The following is a 15104-nucleotide window of genomic DNA, read 5'->3' as shown; positions in this document are numbered from 1 at the left end:
AAGATTGTTTTGTGGAGGTAATTTTAATCTTCTTTGTATCTGAGTGTCATGACGTGGTCTGTCCATGTTCTGTACAGGATTAAGGCAGCTAGGCTCAACCAATGCACCATTGTCAAACATAGAAACAGAGAAAATAGGTGCAGGAGGACGCCATTCGGCCCTTCCAGGCAGCACCGCCTTACAATGTGATCATGGCCGATCATCCAGAATCAGTACCTCGTTCCTGCCTTCTCCCCGTATCCCTTGATTCCGTTATCTAACTCTCTCTTGAAAACATCCAGTGAATCGGCCTCCACTGCCTCCTGTGGCAGAGAATTCCACAGATTCACAACTCTCTGGGTGAAAAGGTTTTTCTCATCTCAGTCCTAAATGGCCTACCCCCTTCCTTATTCTTAAACTGTGACCCTGGTTCTGGACTCCCCCAACATGGAGAACATTTTTCCTGCATCTAGCCTGTCCAATCCCTTAAGAATGTTATATGTTTCTGTAAGATCCCCTCTCATCCTTCTAAATTCCAGTGAATACAAGCCCAGTCCACCCATTCTTTCATCATACTGTAGACAATAGACAATAGGTGCAGGAGGAGGCCATTCGGCCCTTCGCACCAGCACCGCCATTCACCGTGATCATGGCTGATCATCCACAATCAGTACCCCGTTCCTGCCTTCTCCCCATACCCCCTGACTCCGCTATCCTTAAGAGCTCTATCTAGCTCTCTCTTGAATGCATTCAGAGAATTGGCCTCCACTGCCTTCTGAGGCAGTGAATTCCACAGATTCACAACTTTCTGACTGAAAAGGTTTTTCCTCATCTCCGTTCTAAATGGCCTGCCCCTTATTCTTAAACTGTAGCCCCTTGTTCTGGACTCCCGCAACATTGGGAACATGTTTCCTGCCTCTAACGTGTCCAACCCCTTAATAATCTTATATGTTTCGATAAGATCCCCTCTCATCCTTCTAAATTCCAGTGTATACAAGCCTAGTCGCTCCAGTCTTTCAACATACGACAGTTCCGCCATTCCGGGAATTAACCTAGTAAACCTACGCTGCACGCCCTCAATCGCAAGAATATCATTCCTCAAATTTGGAGACCAAAACTGCACACAGTACTCCAGGTGTGGTCTCACTAGGGCCCTATACTGTCCTGATGATATCAAAAGGAATTATACTTTGTTGCTTCAAGGAGATGAAAGCCTGCATGTTCTTTATTTGCTGGTTTACCTTTGCTTGGTCAATCAATCTGCTTAGTTTAGTTCAGTGTATAGACACAGCGCGTAAACAGGCCCTTCGGCCCACTGAGTCCGTGCTGACCAGCGATCCCCGCACGCTAACACTATCCCACACACACTAGTGACAATTTACATTGATACCGAAGCCAATTAACCTACGAACCTGCACGTCTTTGGATCGTGGGAGGAAACCGAAGATCTCGGGAGAAAACCCACGCGGTCACGGGGAGAACGTACAAACTCCGTACAGACAGCGCCCGCAGTCGGGATCAAACTCGGGTCCCCAGCGCTGTGAGGCAGCAACTCTACCGCTGCGCCACCGTGACCGCCCACCGTATTCAACCCAGGGTAGAGGCAAGACACCAATTTTAAAGAACGGCACTTTGTGACAATCGAAAGCCACAACCTATTGTCACATCAAAGCTGTTTTCAGTTTTCCAAGAGCAGACTGGGCAATCGTTTCGCCGAACACCTTCGCTCAGTCTGCCTCGGCCTGCGATATGTCCCGGTTGCCAAACACTTTAACTCCCCTTCCCACATGGTACATGGATAGGACAGGTTTGGAGGGATATGGGCCAAACGCAGGCAGGTGGGACTGGTGTAGCTGGGACATGGTTGGCCAGCATGGGCAAGTTGGGCCGAAGGGCCTGTTTCCACACTGTATCACTCTATGACTCTCTCTGACTCTCTGTTTGATGGTAGGTTGATGAACAGCTGTACCAGTTGGAGCGTGAGAAGGCTGATCTGCTTCGACGTCTCGAAGAAGACCAAGAGGACCTGAATGAGCTTATGAAGAAACACAAGGACCTCATAGCTCAGGTACCCAGTTGGCATTGTCCATTCACTTTGTCCATTTGACCCCTCTCGCTCACTCCACCAAACAGCCAGGTCATTTTTTTGGTGAACTTGCACCTGCATTTCCTTGTATCTCCCTGGGATATTTTCAGCTGTTTTCTCCCCTCTCAAACTGAATAAGCCTACAAAATCCACAAACTACCACAATGCACGGTGGCACAGTGGTAGCGTTGCTGCCCCTCAGCGCCAGAGACCCAGGTTCGATCCTGACTACAGGTGCTGTCTGTGCGGAGTCTTTACGTTCTTCCCGTGACCTGCGTGGGTTTTCCCCGGGTGCTCCGGTTTCCTCCCACACTCCAAAGGCGTGCAGGTTTGTAGGTTGTCGGCGAAATTATAAACGGTCCCTAGATGGCGTTAGTGTTCGGGTTTCACAGGTTCACAGCACGGACTCGGTGGGCCGAAGGGCCTGTTTTCGTGCTGTATTTCTAAAACAAAACTAAACTAATCCAACTTTAGACTGCAAACCCGCACGTCTTTGGAGCGCGGGAGGAAACCGGAGCACCCGGAGAAAACCCACGCAGGTCACGGGGAGAACGTGCAAACTCCGCGCAGACGGCGCCCGTAGTCGCGATCGAACCCCGGACTCTGGCGCTGTGAGGCAATAGACAATAGACAATAGGTGCAGGAGTAGGCCATTCGGCCCTTCAATAGACAATAGACAATAGGTGCAGGAGGAGGCCATTCGGCCCTTCGAACCAGCACCGCCATTCAATGTGATCATGCCTGATCATTCTCAATCAGTACCTCGTTCCTGCCTTCTCCCTATACCCCCTGACTCCGCTATCCTTAAGAGCTCTATCTAGCTCTCTCATGAATGCATTCAGAGAATTGGCCTCCACTGCCTTCTGAGGCAGAGAATTCCCACAGATTTACAACTCTCTGACTGAAAAAGTTTTTCCTCATCTCCGTTCTAAATGGCCTACCCCTTATTCTTAAACTGTGTGGCCCCTGGTTCTGGACACCCCCAACATTGGGAAGATGTTTCCTGCCTCTAACGTGTCCAACCCCTTAATAATCTTATACGTTTCGATAAGATTTCCTCTCATCCTTCTAAATTCCAGTGTATCCTTCGAGCCAGCAACTCTAACGCTACGCCACTGTGCCACTGCGCGGGACTCTTTGTAACTTTGTCAGCGCCCTTTGTGTGGTGACTCTTTGCATACCTTGTGTGTGCACACCAAAGAATCTCACTGTGGCCTGTCACGTGAGACAATAACGTATTCAATTCAGTTCAATTCAACTTACCCGCAATTTGATCATTTCTGTCCTCCATTGTGTGTACATCTGCTACTTAACCTCACACTTTCCACATTATCTCCACACCCCTTGTGATCCCCTCATCTTCACTCTAGGCAGGAGTGTTTGCCAACTTCTTAACTCGAAGTAATTAACATAGACACCGTGTTAACATAGAAAATAGATGCAGGGGGAGGCCATTCGACCCTTCGAGCCAGCACCGCCATTCATTGTGATCATGGCTGATCGTCCACAATCAGTAACCCGTGCCTGCCTTCTCCCCACACCCCCTTGATTCCGCTAGCCCCCTAGAGCTCTATCTAACTCTCTTTTACATTCATCCAGTGAATTGGCCTCCATTGCCCTCTGTGGCAGAGAATTCCACAAATTCACAACTCTCTGGGTGAAAAAGGGTTTTTATCTCACCTCAGCTTTAAATGGCCTCCCCTTTATTCTAAGACTGTGTGTGTGGCCTCTGGTTCTGGACACCCCGGACATTGGGAACATGTTCCCTGCATCTAGCTTGTCCAGTCCTTTTATAATTTTATACGTCGCTATAAGAAACGTATATGATCGTTGTGTAGGAATAGTGAGGCCCACCGGAAATTGGAGGAACAGCACCTCATATTTCGCTTGGGCAGCTTACACCCCAGCGGTATGAACATTGACTTCTCCAACTTTAGATAGTTCGTCTGTCCCTCTCTTTCCCTCCCCCTTCCCAGATCTCCCTCTATCTTCCTGTCTCCACCTACATCCTTCCTTTGTCCCGCTCCCCCCCTGACATCAGTCTGAAGAAGGGCCTCGACCCGAAACGTCACCCATTCCTTCTCTCCCGAGATGCTGCCTGACCCGCTGAGTTACTCCAGCGTTTTGTGATATACAATTGGTTGAGCAGGTCGGGTAAGACAGCACTCACTGTGGTAAAGAGGGTGAGATCCCATGGAATTTATGGCTTGTGTTTGCTGCGTACGATCGAGACATTTATCCTGCCTAAAAAGACTTTCTCTTTTAAACCTGTACACGGGGCTAAGAAACCAATGATTAGCTCTCTGTCGAAGCAGTCTTAAGACTACAAAAGCACAACAAATATATTTTCCTATAAACTAAAGCACAATGGAGAAACATTGTAGCTTCAGGCTTGATGGCCTTCACTAATGCGATTTCTTTAAATGTTCGTTTAGGTCAATAAGGTGATGCAGTGGTTAAATGATCAGACCAGTCGTGTGGAAACTTAAGGCGGCAATCGTTAAAATGTGAAAAAAAAAACCTTTGTGGCAACTAGGGAAGATAAAATCGAGTTAATAGACAATAGACAATAGACAATAGGTGCAGGAGTAGGCCATTCGGCCCTTCGAGCCAGCACCGCCATTCAATGTGATCATGGCTGATCATTCTCAATCAGAAAAGTCCTGCCTTCTCCCCATACCCCCTGACTCCGCTATCCTTAAGAGCTCTATCTAGCTCTCTCTTGAATGTATTCAGAGAAGTGGCCTCCACTGCCTTCTGAGGCAGAGAATTCCACAGATTCACAACTCTCTGACTGAAAAAGTTTTTCCTCATCTCCGTTCTAAATGGCCTACCCCTTATTCTTAAACTGTGGCCCCTTGTTCTGGACTCCCCCAACATTGGGAACATGTTTCCTGCCTCTAATGTGTCCAACCCCTTAATAATCTTATACGTTTCGATAAGATCCCCTCTCATCTTAAGATCCCCTCTTAACGATCTCTAATCTTAACAGTGTGCAAGAAGTGAACTGCAGATGCTGTTTGAAACCATTTTAATCTTAACAGTATTGGCCGATAAATTAACGTCTGGATTAGTGGCGGCACGGTGGCGCAGCGGTAGAGTTGCTGCCTCACAGCGCCAGAGGCCCGGGTTCCATCCTGATATTTAGAAGGATGAGAGGGGATCTTATCGAAACGTATAAGATTATTAAGGGGTTGGACACGTTAGAGGCAGGAAACATGTTCCCAATGTTGGGGGGAGTCCAGAACCAGGGGCCACAGTTTAAGAATAAGGGGTAGGCCATTTAGAACGGAGACGAGGAAAAACTTTTTCAGTCAGAGAGTTGTGAATCTGTGGAATTCTCTGCCTCAGAAGGAAGTGGAGGCCAATTCTCTGAATGCATTCAAGAGAGAGCTAGATAGAGCTCTTAAGGATAGCGGGGTCAGGGGGTATGGGGAGAAGGCAGGAACGGAGTACTGATTGAGATTGGGAACATGTTTCCTGCTTCTAACGTGTCCAACCCCTTAATAATCTTATACGTTTCGATAAGATCTCCTCTCATCCTTCTAAATTCCAGTGTATACAAGCCTAGTCGCTCCAGTCTTTCAACATACGACAGTCCCGCCATTCCAGGAATTAACCTAGTAAACCTACGCTGCACGCCCTCAATAGGAAGAATATCCTTCCTCAAATTTGGAGACCAAAACTGCACACAGTACTCCAGGTGCGGTCTCACTAGGGCCCTGTACAACTGCAGAACTGCTTTGATAAATTGGCTTTGTTAATTGGCTTACTGATCAAATATCTGTCAATCTGCACCTTAACGATACCCAATGACTCGGCCTCAACAGCCGTCTGTGGCAATGAGTTCCACCCGTGACAATTAAACACTTTTAGTTTAGTTTAGAGATACAGCACGAAAACAGGCCCTTCGGCCCACCGTGTCCGCGCCGACCGGTGATCCCCGCACACTAACACTATTCCACACGCTGTCCCGGGACAATTTACACTTACACCGAGCCAATTTACTGACAAACCTGTCCGTTTAGAGATACAGCGCGGAAACAGGCCCTTCGGCCCACCGGGTCCGCGCCGACCAGCGATCCCCGCACACTAACACTATCCTACACACACTAGGGACAATTTACACGTACACCAAGCCAATTAACCTACAGACCTGCACGTCTGTGGAGCGCGGGAGGAAACCGGAGATCACGGGGGGAAAACCCACGCAGGTCACGGGGGAGAACGTACAGACAGCGCCCGTAGTCGGGATGGAACCCGGGTCTCCGGCACTGTAAGGCAGCAACTCTACCGCTGCGCCACCGTGAACTGCCACTCTTGAGCAAACTTTTTTTTAAAACCTGAATGAATTGTGATTTAACTTCGGTCTTGATTATTTTCACTTGACTTACTGAGTCTTTTCTCTTTCTCCTGCTCCTGGGCAGTCATCCAGTGACATTGCCCAGATACAGGAGTTGCAGACTCAGTTGAAGGAAGCCGTAGAGGAGAAGCAAAGCTTCGAAGAGAAGGTAGGTGACTTTAACTGCGACTTCACTCATCAGTTCACAGGTGATAGGAGAGGAATTAGGCCACTCGGCCCATCAAGTCCACTCCGCCATTCCAATCACGGCTGATCTATCTCTCTCCCCCTTAACCCCATTCTCCTGCCTTCTCCCCATAACCCCTGACACCCGTACTAATCAAGAATCAGTCTAGCTCTGCCTCAACAATATCCATTTACACAGCCTTCTGTGGCAATGAATTCTACAGATTCACCACCCTCTGGCTGAAGAAATTCCTCCTCAATTCCTTCCTAAAGGGACGTCCTTTAATTCTGAGGCTGTGACCTCTGGTCCAAGACTCTCCCACTAGTGGAAACATCCTCTCCCCATCCACTCTATCCAGGCCTTTCACTATTCTGTACGTTTCAATGAGGTCCCCCCTCATTCTTCTAAACTCCAGCGAGTACAGGCCCAGTGCTGACAAACGCTCATCATAGGTTAACCCACTCATTCCTGCGTAAAGTGGGGTTCATTCAAGGATTTTGACCATGAATTATTTTGAGATAAGGTCCCTCTTCATCTCCAGCAGAGTTTTTCCAGCAGAGTTCTACCTGTTTGTTGCTTTCCTATTGTAGTGCCAAGATTAATCTGCTGCCTCACGTCGACCCGGGTTCGATCCGGACCCTGGGCGCTGTCTGTACGGAGTTTGTACGTCCTCCCCCATGACCTGCGTGGGTTTCCACCGAGATCTCCGGTTTGCTCCCTCTCTCCAAAGCCTCCACACTGTCGGTTAATTGGTATAATTGTAAATTGTCCCCAGTGGGTGTAGGATAATGTTAGTGTGCGGGGATCGCTGGTCGGCGCGTACTAGGTGGGCCGAAGGGCCAATTTCCGCACTGTATCTCTAAACTAAACTAAGATACAACGCGGCAAACACCACACTAGACCCACCTGCCTGTGTTTGGCACGGTGGCGCAGCGGTAGAGTTGCCGCCTTACCGCGAATGCAGCGCCGGAGACTCAGGTTCGATCCTGACTACGGGCGCCGTCTGTACGGAGTTTGTACGTTCTCCCCGTGACCTGCGTAGGTTTTCTCCGAGATCTTCGGTTTCCTCCCACACTCCAAAGATGTGCAGGTTTGTAGGTTAATTGACTGGGTAAATGTAAAAATTGTCCCTAGTGTGTGTAGGATAGTGTTAGTGTGCGGGGATCGCTGGGCGGCGCGGACTCGGTGGGCCGAAGGGCCTGTTTCCGCGCAGTATCTCTAAATCAAAAAATTTCCACGCTGTATCTCTAACTAAACTAAGTAATATTGCTTTGGATACAGGTGGAGGCAGGAGAATTGGGTTAGAAGGGAGAGATATATGATTGATCCCTCTAAACCTGTCCTATCAATGTACTTATCGAAATGCTTTTTTAAACATTATGATAGGACTTGCCCCATCTACGTCTCCCTGCAGCTCGTTCTATATACCCACCACCCTAAGTTTATTTTATTTTATAGATACAGTGCGGAAACAGGCCCTTCAGCCCGCCGAGTCCGTGCCGACCTGCAATCACCCCGTACCCTAGCACTATCCTACACACACTAGGGACAAGTTTACAATTTTACCAAAGCCAATTAACCTACAAACCTGCACGTCTTTGGAGTGTGGGAGGAAACCGGAGATCCCACCCAGGTCACGGGGAGAACGTACAAACTCCGTGCATACAGCACCCGTAGTCGGGATCGAACCCGGGTCTCCGACGCTGTGAGGCAGCAACTCTACCGCTGCGCCACCGTGCCGCCCACTGCATTACTCATACTGCGCTGAATCTCAAACATCCTTAGAGAATCCACCTTCTCTCTGTAAAAGCAGGGATATAGAATGGCAAAACCTTTGATCTATCTGAAAATGACAAAAGTAGTTACTGCAGAATGAACATTGAAAATAAGCCCTTGCCTTTTCATCGTTTGATAGTTCTTTCAAAGCAATTACTTCCCAGACCACCTGGTTCCAAGTTCTTTTCTTGTGAGTTTTGTTCTCGCAGTTACAGAATATTCCTTTGATCACACAGTTCCAGTTCTCAAAGGCTGCAGAATTAGATTATCTTCTGAAACTTGACTTAATCACCTCATAGAGTGTCACAGAGTGTCACAGAGCGATACAGCGTGGAAACAGGCCCTTCGGCCCCAACTTGCCCATGCTGGCCAACACATCCCAGCAATACCAGTCTCACCTGCCTGCGCTTGGTCCATATCCCTCCAAACCCGTCCTATCCATGTTCCTGTCTAACTGTTTCTTAAACGTTGGGATTGTCCCAGACTCAACTACCTCCTCCGGCAGCTCGTTCCACACACCCACTACAACTTTGTGTGAAAAAGCTACCCCTGAGATTCCTATTAAATCTTTTCCCCTTCATCTTGAACCTATGTCCTCTGGTCCTCAATTCCCCTACTTTAGTTTAGTTTAGTTACGAGGCACAGTGCGGAAACAGGCCCTTCAGCCCACCTTGTCCGCACCGCCCAACGATCCCCGCACTCTATCACTATTGTACACACACTAGGAACGATTTATTATTTATACCGAGCCAATTAACCTACAAACATAGAAACATAGAAAATAGGTGCAGGAGTAGGCCATAGGGCCCTTCGAGCCTGTACGCACCGCCATTCAATATGATCATGGCTGATCATCCAACTCAGTATCCCGTACCTGCCTTCTCTCCATACACCCTGATCCCTTTAGCCACAAGGGCCACATCTAACTCCCTCTTAAATATAGCCAATGAACTGGCCTCAACTACCTTCTGTGGCAGAGAATTCCACAGATTCACCACTCTGAAAAAAACGTTCTCATCTCAGTCCTAAAAGACTTCTCCCTTATCCTTAAACTGTGACCCCTTGTTCTGGGCTTCCCCAACATCGGGAACAATCTTCCTGCATCTAGCCTGTCCAACCCCTTAAGAATTTTGTAAGTTTCTATAAGATCCCCCCTCAATCTTCTAAATTCCAGCGAGTACAAGCCGAGTCTATCCAGTCTTTCTTCATATGAAAGTCCTGCCATCCCAGGAATCAATCTGGTGAACCTTCTCTGCACTCCCTCTATGGCTAGGATGTCTTTCCTCAGATTAGGAGACCAAAACTGTACGCAATACTCCAGGTGTGGTCTCACCAATGCCCTGTACAACCTGCACGTCTTTGGAGTGTGGGAGGAAACCGAAGATCTCGGAGAAAAACCCAGGCAGGTCACGGGGAGAAAGTACAAACTCCGTACAGACGGCAGCCGTGGTCAGGATGGAACCCGGGTCTCTGGCGCTGTGAGGCAGCAACTCTACCGCTGCGCCACGTCACGCAGTCCTGTTTTCTGTTTCTGCCGTTGGGGCTCATGGTGGTAATTGGTCTTTTGGTGGTAATATCTAGTTGCAGGTGGCACAGAGCAGGATGGAATACATGGAGAACTCGATGGTGGAACGTGGGATCGTCAGCCAGCAAGAAGCGATCATCTGCGATCTCGAGAACAAGCTCGAGTTCCAGAGATCACAACTGAAGAGATTTGAGGTGAGCCACGTTATTTTCCTCGACTTGAAAGCCTGGAGCGACTAGGCTTGTATACGCTGGAATTTAGAAGGATGAGAGGAGATCTTATCGAAACGTATAAGATTATTAAGGGGTTGGACACGCTAGAGGCAGGAAACATGTTCCCAATGTTGGGGGGAGTCCAGAACCAGGGGTCACAGTTTAAGAATAAGGGGTAGGCCATTTAGAACTGAGATGAGGAAAAACTTTTTTCAGTCAGAGAGTTGTGAATCTGTGGGAATTCTCTGCCTCAGAAGGCAGTGGAGGCCAATTCTCTGAATGCATTCAAGAGAGAGCTAGATAGAGCTCTTAAGGATAGCGGAGTCAGGGGGTATGGGGAGAAGGCAGGAACGGGGTACTGATTGAGAATGATCAGCCATGATCACATTGAATGGCGTTGCTGCCTCGAAGGGCCGAATGGCCTCCTCCTGCACCTATTGTCTATTGACTTCAGACCCAACAGGTACAGAGCGGGGACAGGCCCCCCGGCCCACCGAGACCGAGCCCACCGGCCGTCTCTTCCAGTGCACACCAACATCATCCTGCACACACTGGGGGCAATTTCCATCTTTCACCGAAGGCAATTAACCCGCAGGCCTGGTAGGTCTTTGGAGTGTGGGAGGAAACCGGAGCACCCGGAGAAAACCCACGCGGGTCACGGGGAGAACGTGCGAACTCCGTGCAGACAGCGCCCGTAGTCGGGATGGAACCCGGGTCTCCGGCGCTGTGAGGCAACGACTCTACCGCCGCGCCACCGCGGTGATGCCTCCCAATGTTTTCAGCTGCCGGCATTCTCAGCTGGCAGCTGCTTCATGTTTCTTAATAACTCTCACCATGGGTGATTCATTGCCTTATCAAAATTTAATTCCGGTCTTAATTGCGATCGCTCATTCTCTCGTCTCACCGCCCCACTGCACCAGGGCCGTAAACAGAGCCTGGCCGTCGAGACTAGAGTAAGATTTGCACTGTCATTATCCCGCACTGTGGCGCAGCGGGTAGAGCTGCTGCCTCACAGCGCCAGAGACCCGGGTTCCATCCTGACCCCGGGCGCTGTCTGTCTGTCTGTGTGTGGAGCTTGCACGTTCTTCCACCCCGTGACCCGCGTGGGTTTCCTCCTGGGTATCCGGTTTGCTCCCGCGCCCCAAAGACGCGCGGTGTTTTTGTCGGTTAATTGTCCCTCTGTAAATCGTCCCTCGTGTGTCGGGGGGGGGGGGGGGGGGGGGGGATGAGAAAGCGGGATATCGTAGAACTGGTGCGGACAGACACAAAATGCTGGAGAAACTCAGTGGGGTCAGGCGGACTTGGATGAAGGGATTAAAAGTACCGTTAGCAAATTTGCAGATGATACAAAGCTGGGTGGCAGTGTGAACTGTGAGGGAGATGCTATGAGGTTGCAGGGTGACTTGGACAGGTTGTGTGAGTGGGCGGATGCTTGGCAGATGCAGTTTAATGTGGATGTGTGAGGTTATCCACTTTGGTGGTCAGAACAGGAAGGCAGATTGGTGTCAAGTTAGGAACAGGGGACGTACAACGAGATCTGGGTGTCCTAGTGCATCAGTCACTGAAAGGAAGCATGCAGGTACAGCAGGCAGTGAAGAAAGCCAATGGAATGTTGGCCTTCATAACAAGAGGAGTTGAGTATTGGAGCAAAGAGGTCCTTCTACAGTTGTACAGGGCCCTAGTGAGACCGCACCTGGAGTACTGTGTGCAGTTTTGGTCTCCAAATTTGAGGAAGGATATTCTTGCTATTGAGGGCGTGCAGCGTAGGTTTACTAGGTTAATTCCCGGAATGGCGGGGCTGTCATATGTTGAAAGACTGGAGCGACTAGGCTTCGAAGGGCCGAATGGCCTTCTCCTGCACCTATTGTCTATTGTCCAAAGATACTAGAGGAACAAGATGGACCACTCCGTTGAAATCGCCTATACTGAAGTGTAGTGCGCAAAGGAGCCATTTTAGTAAACCTGCCATTCGCTCCGCCTCTCGCAGTGTAATCAGTGTTTTGGGGGAACAGTATGTGTGATGATACCATTAAAATGCAGAATATACCTCATCTATCAACACAGATTTTTGTTATTTTTCTTTTTGAATGTTTCTGCAAGTTTCTGCCGGGACGTACTACGGTTTTTTTAGGGTCGAGTGGTCTATCTTGTTCCTCTAGTATCTTTGGTCGAGACCCTTCTTCAGTTCTTCAGACATGCTCCAGAGATGTAGTGCACGTGTGGTGCAAGGCCACGGTTTATGAATAAGGGGTCGGCCATTTAGAACGGAGATGAGGAAAAACTTTTTCGGTCAGAGAGTTGTGAATCTGTGGAATTCTCTTCCTCAGAAGGCAGTGGAGGCCAATTCTCTGAATGCATTCAAGAAAGAGCTGGATAGAGCTCTTAAGGATAGCGGAGTCAGGGGGTATGAGGAGAAGGCAGGAACGGGGCACTGATTGAGAATGATCAGCCATGATCACTTTGAATGGTGGTGCTGGCTCGAAGGGCCGAATGGCCTCCTCCTGCACCTATTGTCTATTGTAAAGTCCAATTAATGATAGTCTGAGGGTGCTGCACCAATGCAGGAGCGGTCTGGGCCCAACTTGGTCTAGTATCTATATATATATACATACATCTCTATCTCATATACATATATACAGTATAGCAGGTCACCACTGCTCTCTGGTTGTGGTGGGATGGTTCAGTTGCCTGATAACAGCCGGGAGGAAACTGCCCCTGAATCTGGAGGTGTGCGTTTTCACACTTCCTTACCTCTTGCCCTGATGGGAGAGGGGAGAAGAGGGAGTGGCCGGTGTGAGACTGGTCCTTGATGATGCTGCTGGCCTTGCCGAGGCAGCGTGAGGTGTAGATGGAGTAAGTGGAAGGGAGTTAGGGCTTTTCTCATGATTCCAGCATCTGCAGTCCCTTGTATTTCTGTAACGTAGCGCTTCTCTGTGCCGGACTATGTCTGCATGTTGATTTGATTCTGCTCAGGTTGTTATCTGAGCCTCAGGCAGTTCTAAATCTGTCAAATGCTTTTATGCACCTTAGCCGTTGATGGGAGGTTTTACCTGCTCTGTGAGAGCCCGTCTGTCTCTAGAGTGACAGAACCTGCAACAGCCTGGCTAATCTTACGGCGCTGTAGAGATACAATGCAGATGCAGGCCCTTTGGCCCCTCGAGTCCGTACTGACCAGCGATCGCCCGTTACACTAGCACTCTCCTACACACACTAGGGACAATTTACGATTTTTACCGAAGCATTTAGTCTTCAGTGATGCAGGGCGGAAACAGGCCCTTCGGCCCACCGGGTCCGTGCTGACCCGCGATCCCCGCACACTAACACTATCCTACACCGCACGAGGGACAACTCGCAATTTTTACCGAAGCCAATTAGCCTACAAACCTGCACGTCTTCGGAGTTGGGAGGAATCTGGGAAAACCCACGCAGGTCACGGGGAGAACGTGCAAACTCCGTGCAGACAGCACCCGTAGTCGGGATCGAACCGGGGTCTCCGGCGCCGTGAGGCAGCGACTCTACCGCCGCGCCACCGTGCCGACCCAGTCCGCAGATATCTTTCTAACCCTCCAGCTGTTTTCTCAGCAGACAGCCCGCTCTGGATTCCAACAGCGTTCAGAAAGGCTCGGCTATCTGCGGCAATATTTTTAGAAAAGATTTAACACGCGGAATGCTAATAGCAGTGATTTATTCCAATCGTGTTGCCTTGCAGTTCGACTGCATTGTTGAATGTAATTCTCCCCACGGCCTCTTTGTGCTTTTCCCCTTTCCAAATCTTGTTCTCACACAAAAAAGACACAAAAGGCTGGAGTAACTCAGTGGGTCAGACGTCAGGAGATCTCTGGAGGACATAGATCGGCGACGTTTCGAGTCAGGACCCTTCTTCAGAGCTGATCGTAGTCCGGGGGGGGGGGGGGGGGGGGGAGGGGCGAAAGCTGGAGAAAAAGAGGTGGGGGTGGGACAAATCCTGCCAAGCGATCCTGGGGATCTTAGAGAAACTTACAAAATTCTTAAGGGGTTGGACAGGCAAGATGCAGGAAGATTGTTCCCGATGTTGGGGAAGTCCAGAACAAGGGGTCACAGTTTAAGGATAAGGGGGAAGTCTTTTAGGACCGAGATGAGAACGTTTTTTTTCACACAGAGAGTGGTGAATCTGTGGAATTCTCTGCCACAGAGGGTAGTTGAGGCCAGATCATTGGCTATATTTAAGAGGGAGTTAGATGTGGCCCTTGTGGCTAAAGGGATCAGGGGGTATGGAGAGAAGGCAGGTACGGGATACTGAGTTGTATGATCAGCCATGATCATATTGAATGGCGGTGCAGGCTCGAAGGGCCGAATGGCCTACTCCTGCACCTATTTTCTATGTTTCTATGTTTCTATGATAGGTGGACACAAAGTGCCGGAGTAACTCAATGGGTCAAGCAGCATCTCAGGAGAGAGGACATGGTTAGGTGATGTTTCATGTTAGGGACCCCTTCTTGAGACTGATTGTGGGGTTGGGGGTGGGGGAGGGGGGGGGGAGAGGGGGGTGGGGAAGAGAAAGAAAGCTGGAAGAGAGGAGGAGCCGGATAAAGCCTGGCTGGTAATAGGTGGATACAAGGAACTGCATATGCTGGTTTACAAAGAAAACAAGACGCAAAGTGCCGGAGTAACTCAGCGGGTCAGACAGCCTCTCTGGAGAACACGGATAGGTGACGTTTGGTGTTGGGACCTTTCTTCAGTCTGGTGATAGATAATGTAGGTGAGGGAGGGGTTTGACAGTCAGTTAGATGGACACAGGCCTGAGATGAAATGACAGAAGGTGTGAGACAAAAGGATTGAAGAGTTGTGAATTGTGAAGCTGGATGAAGGAATGTAGGTGGAAGGGGAGGGGGAGGGGAGAAACAGGTGCGGCTTCAGTGGGGCACAGCGGCGAGGGGGGAGGGGAAGAAAAGTGGGGGGTGGGTTGGGGGTAAGAGGGGGAGGTGGGGGAGTCATTGTCAGTGGGTTACCTATAATTA

At 49.5% G+C, this 15104-nt stretch overlaps 1 protein-coding gene across 1 annotated transcript in view; it reads left to right on the top strand.

Moving 5' to 3' along the window:
• The window catches only part of myo18b (myosin XVIIIB), a 204322-nt gene that overhangs the window by 135072 nt on the left and 54146 nt on the right, over positions 1-15104 (top strand). The window contains 3 exon segments of the mRNA XM_078421838.1: positions 1931-2047; positions 6493-6576; positions 9952-10089. Of these exon segments, the coding sequence (XP_078277964.1) occupies positions 1931-2047; positions 6493-6576; positions 9952-10089 (339 nt within the window).

The sequence above is a fragment of the Rhinoraja longicauda genome, chromosome 25 (assembly GCF_053455715.1).
Source record: "Rhinoraja longicauda isolate Sanriku21f chromosome 25, sRhiLon1.1, whole genome shotgun sequence".
Lineage (NCBI taxonomy): Eukaryota > Metazoa > Chordata > Chondrichthyes > Rajiformes > Arhynchobatidae > Rhinoraja > Rhinoraja longicauda.
Note: the sequence above shows the minus strand (reverse complement) of the source record. Positions and strands in the feature narration are given on the sequence as shown.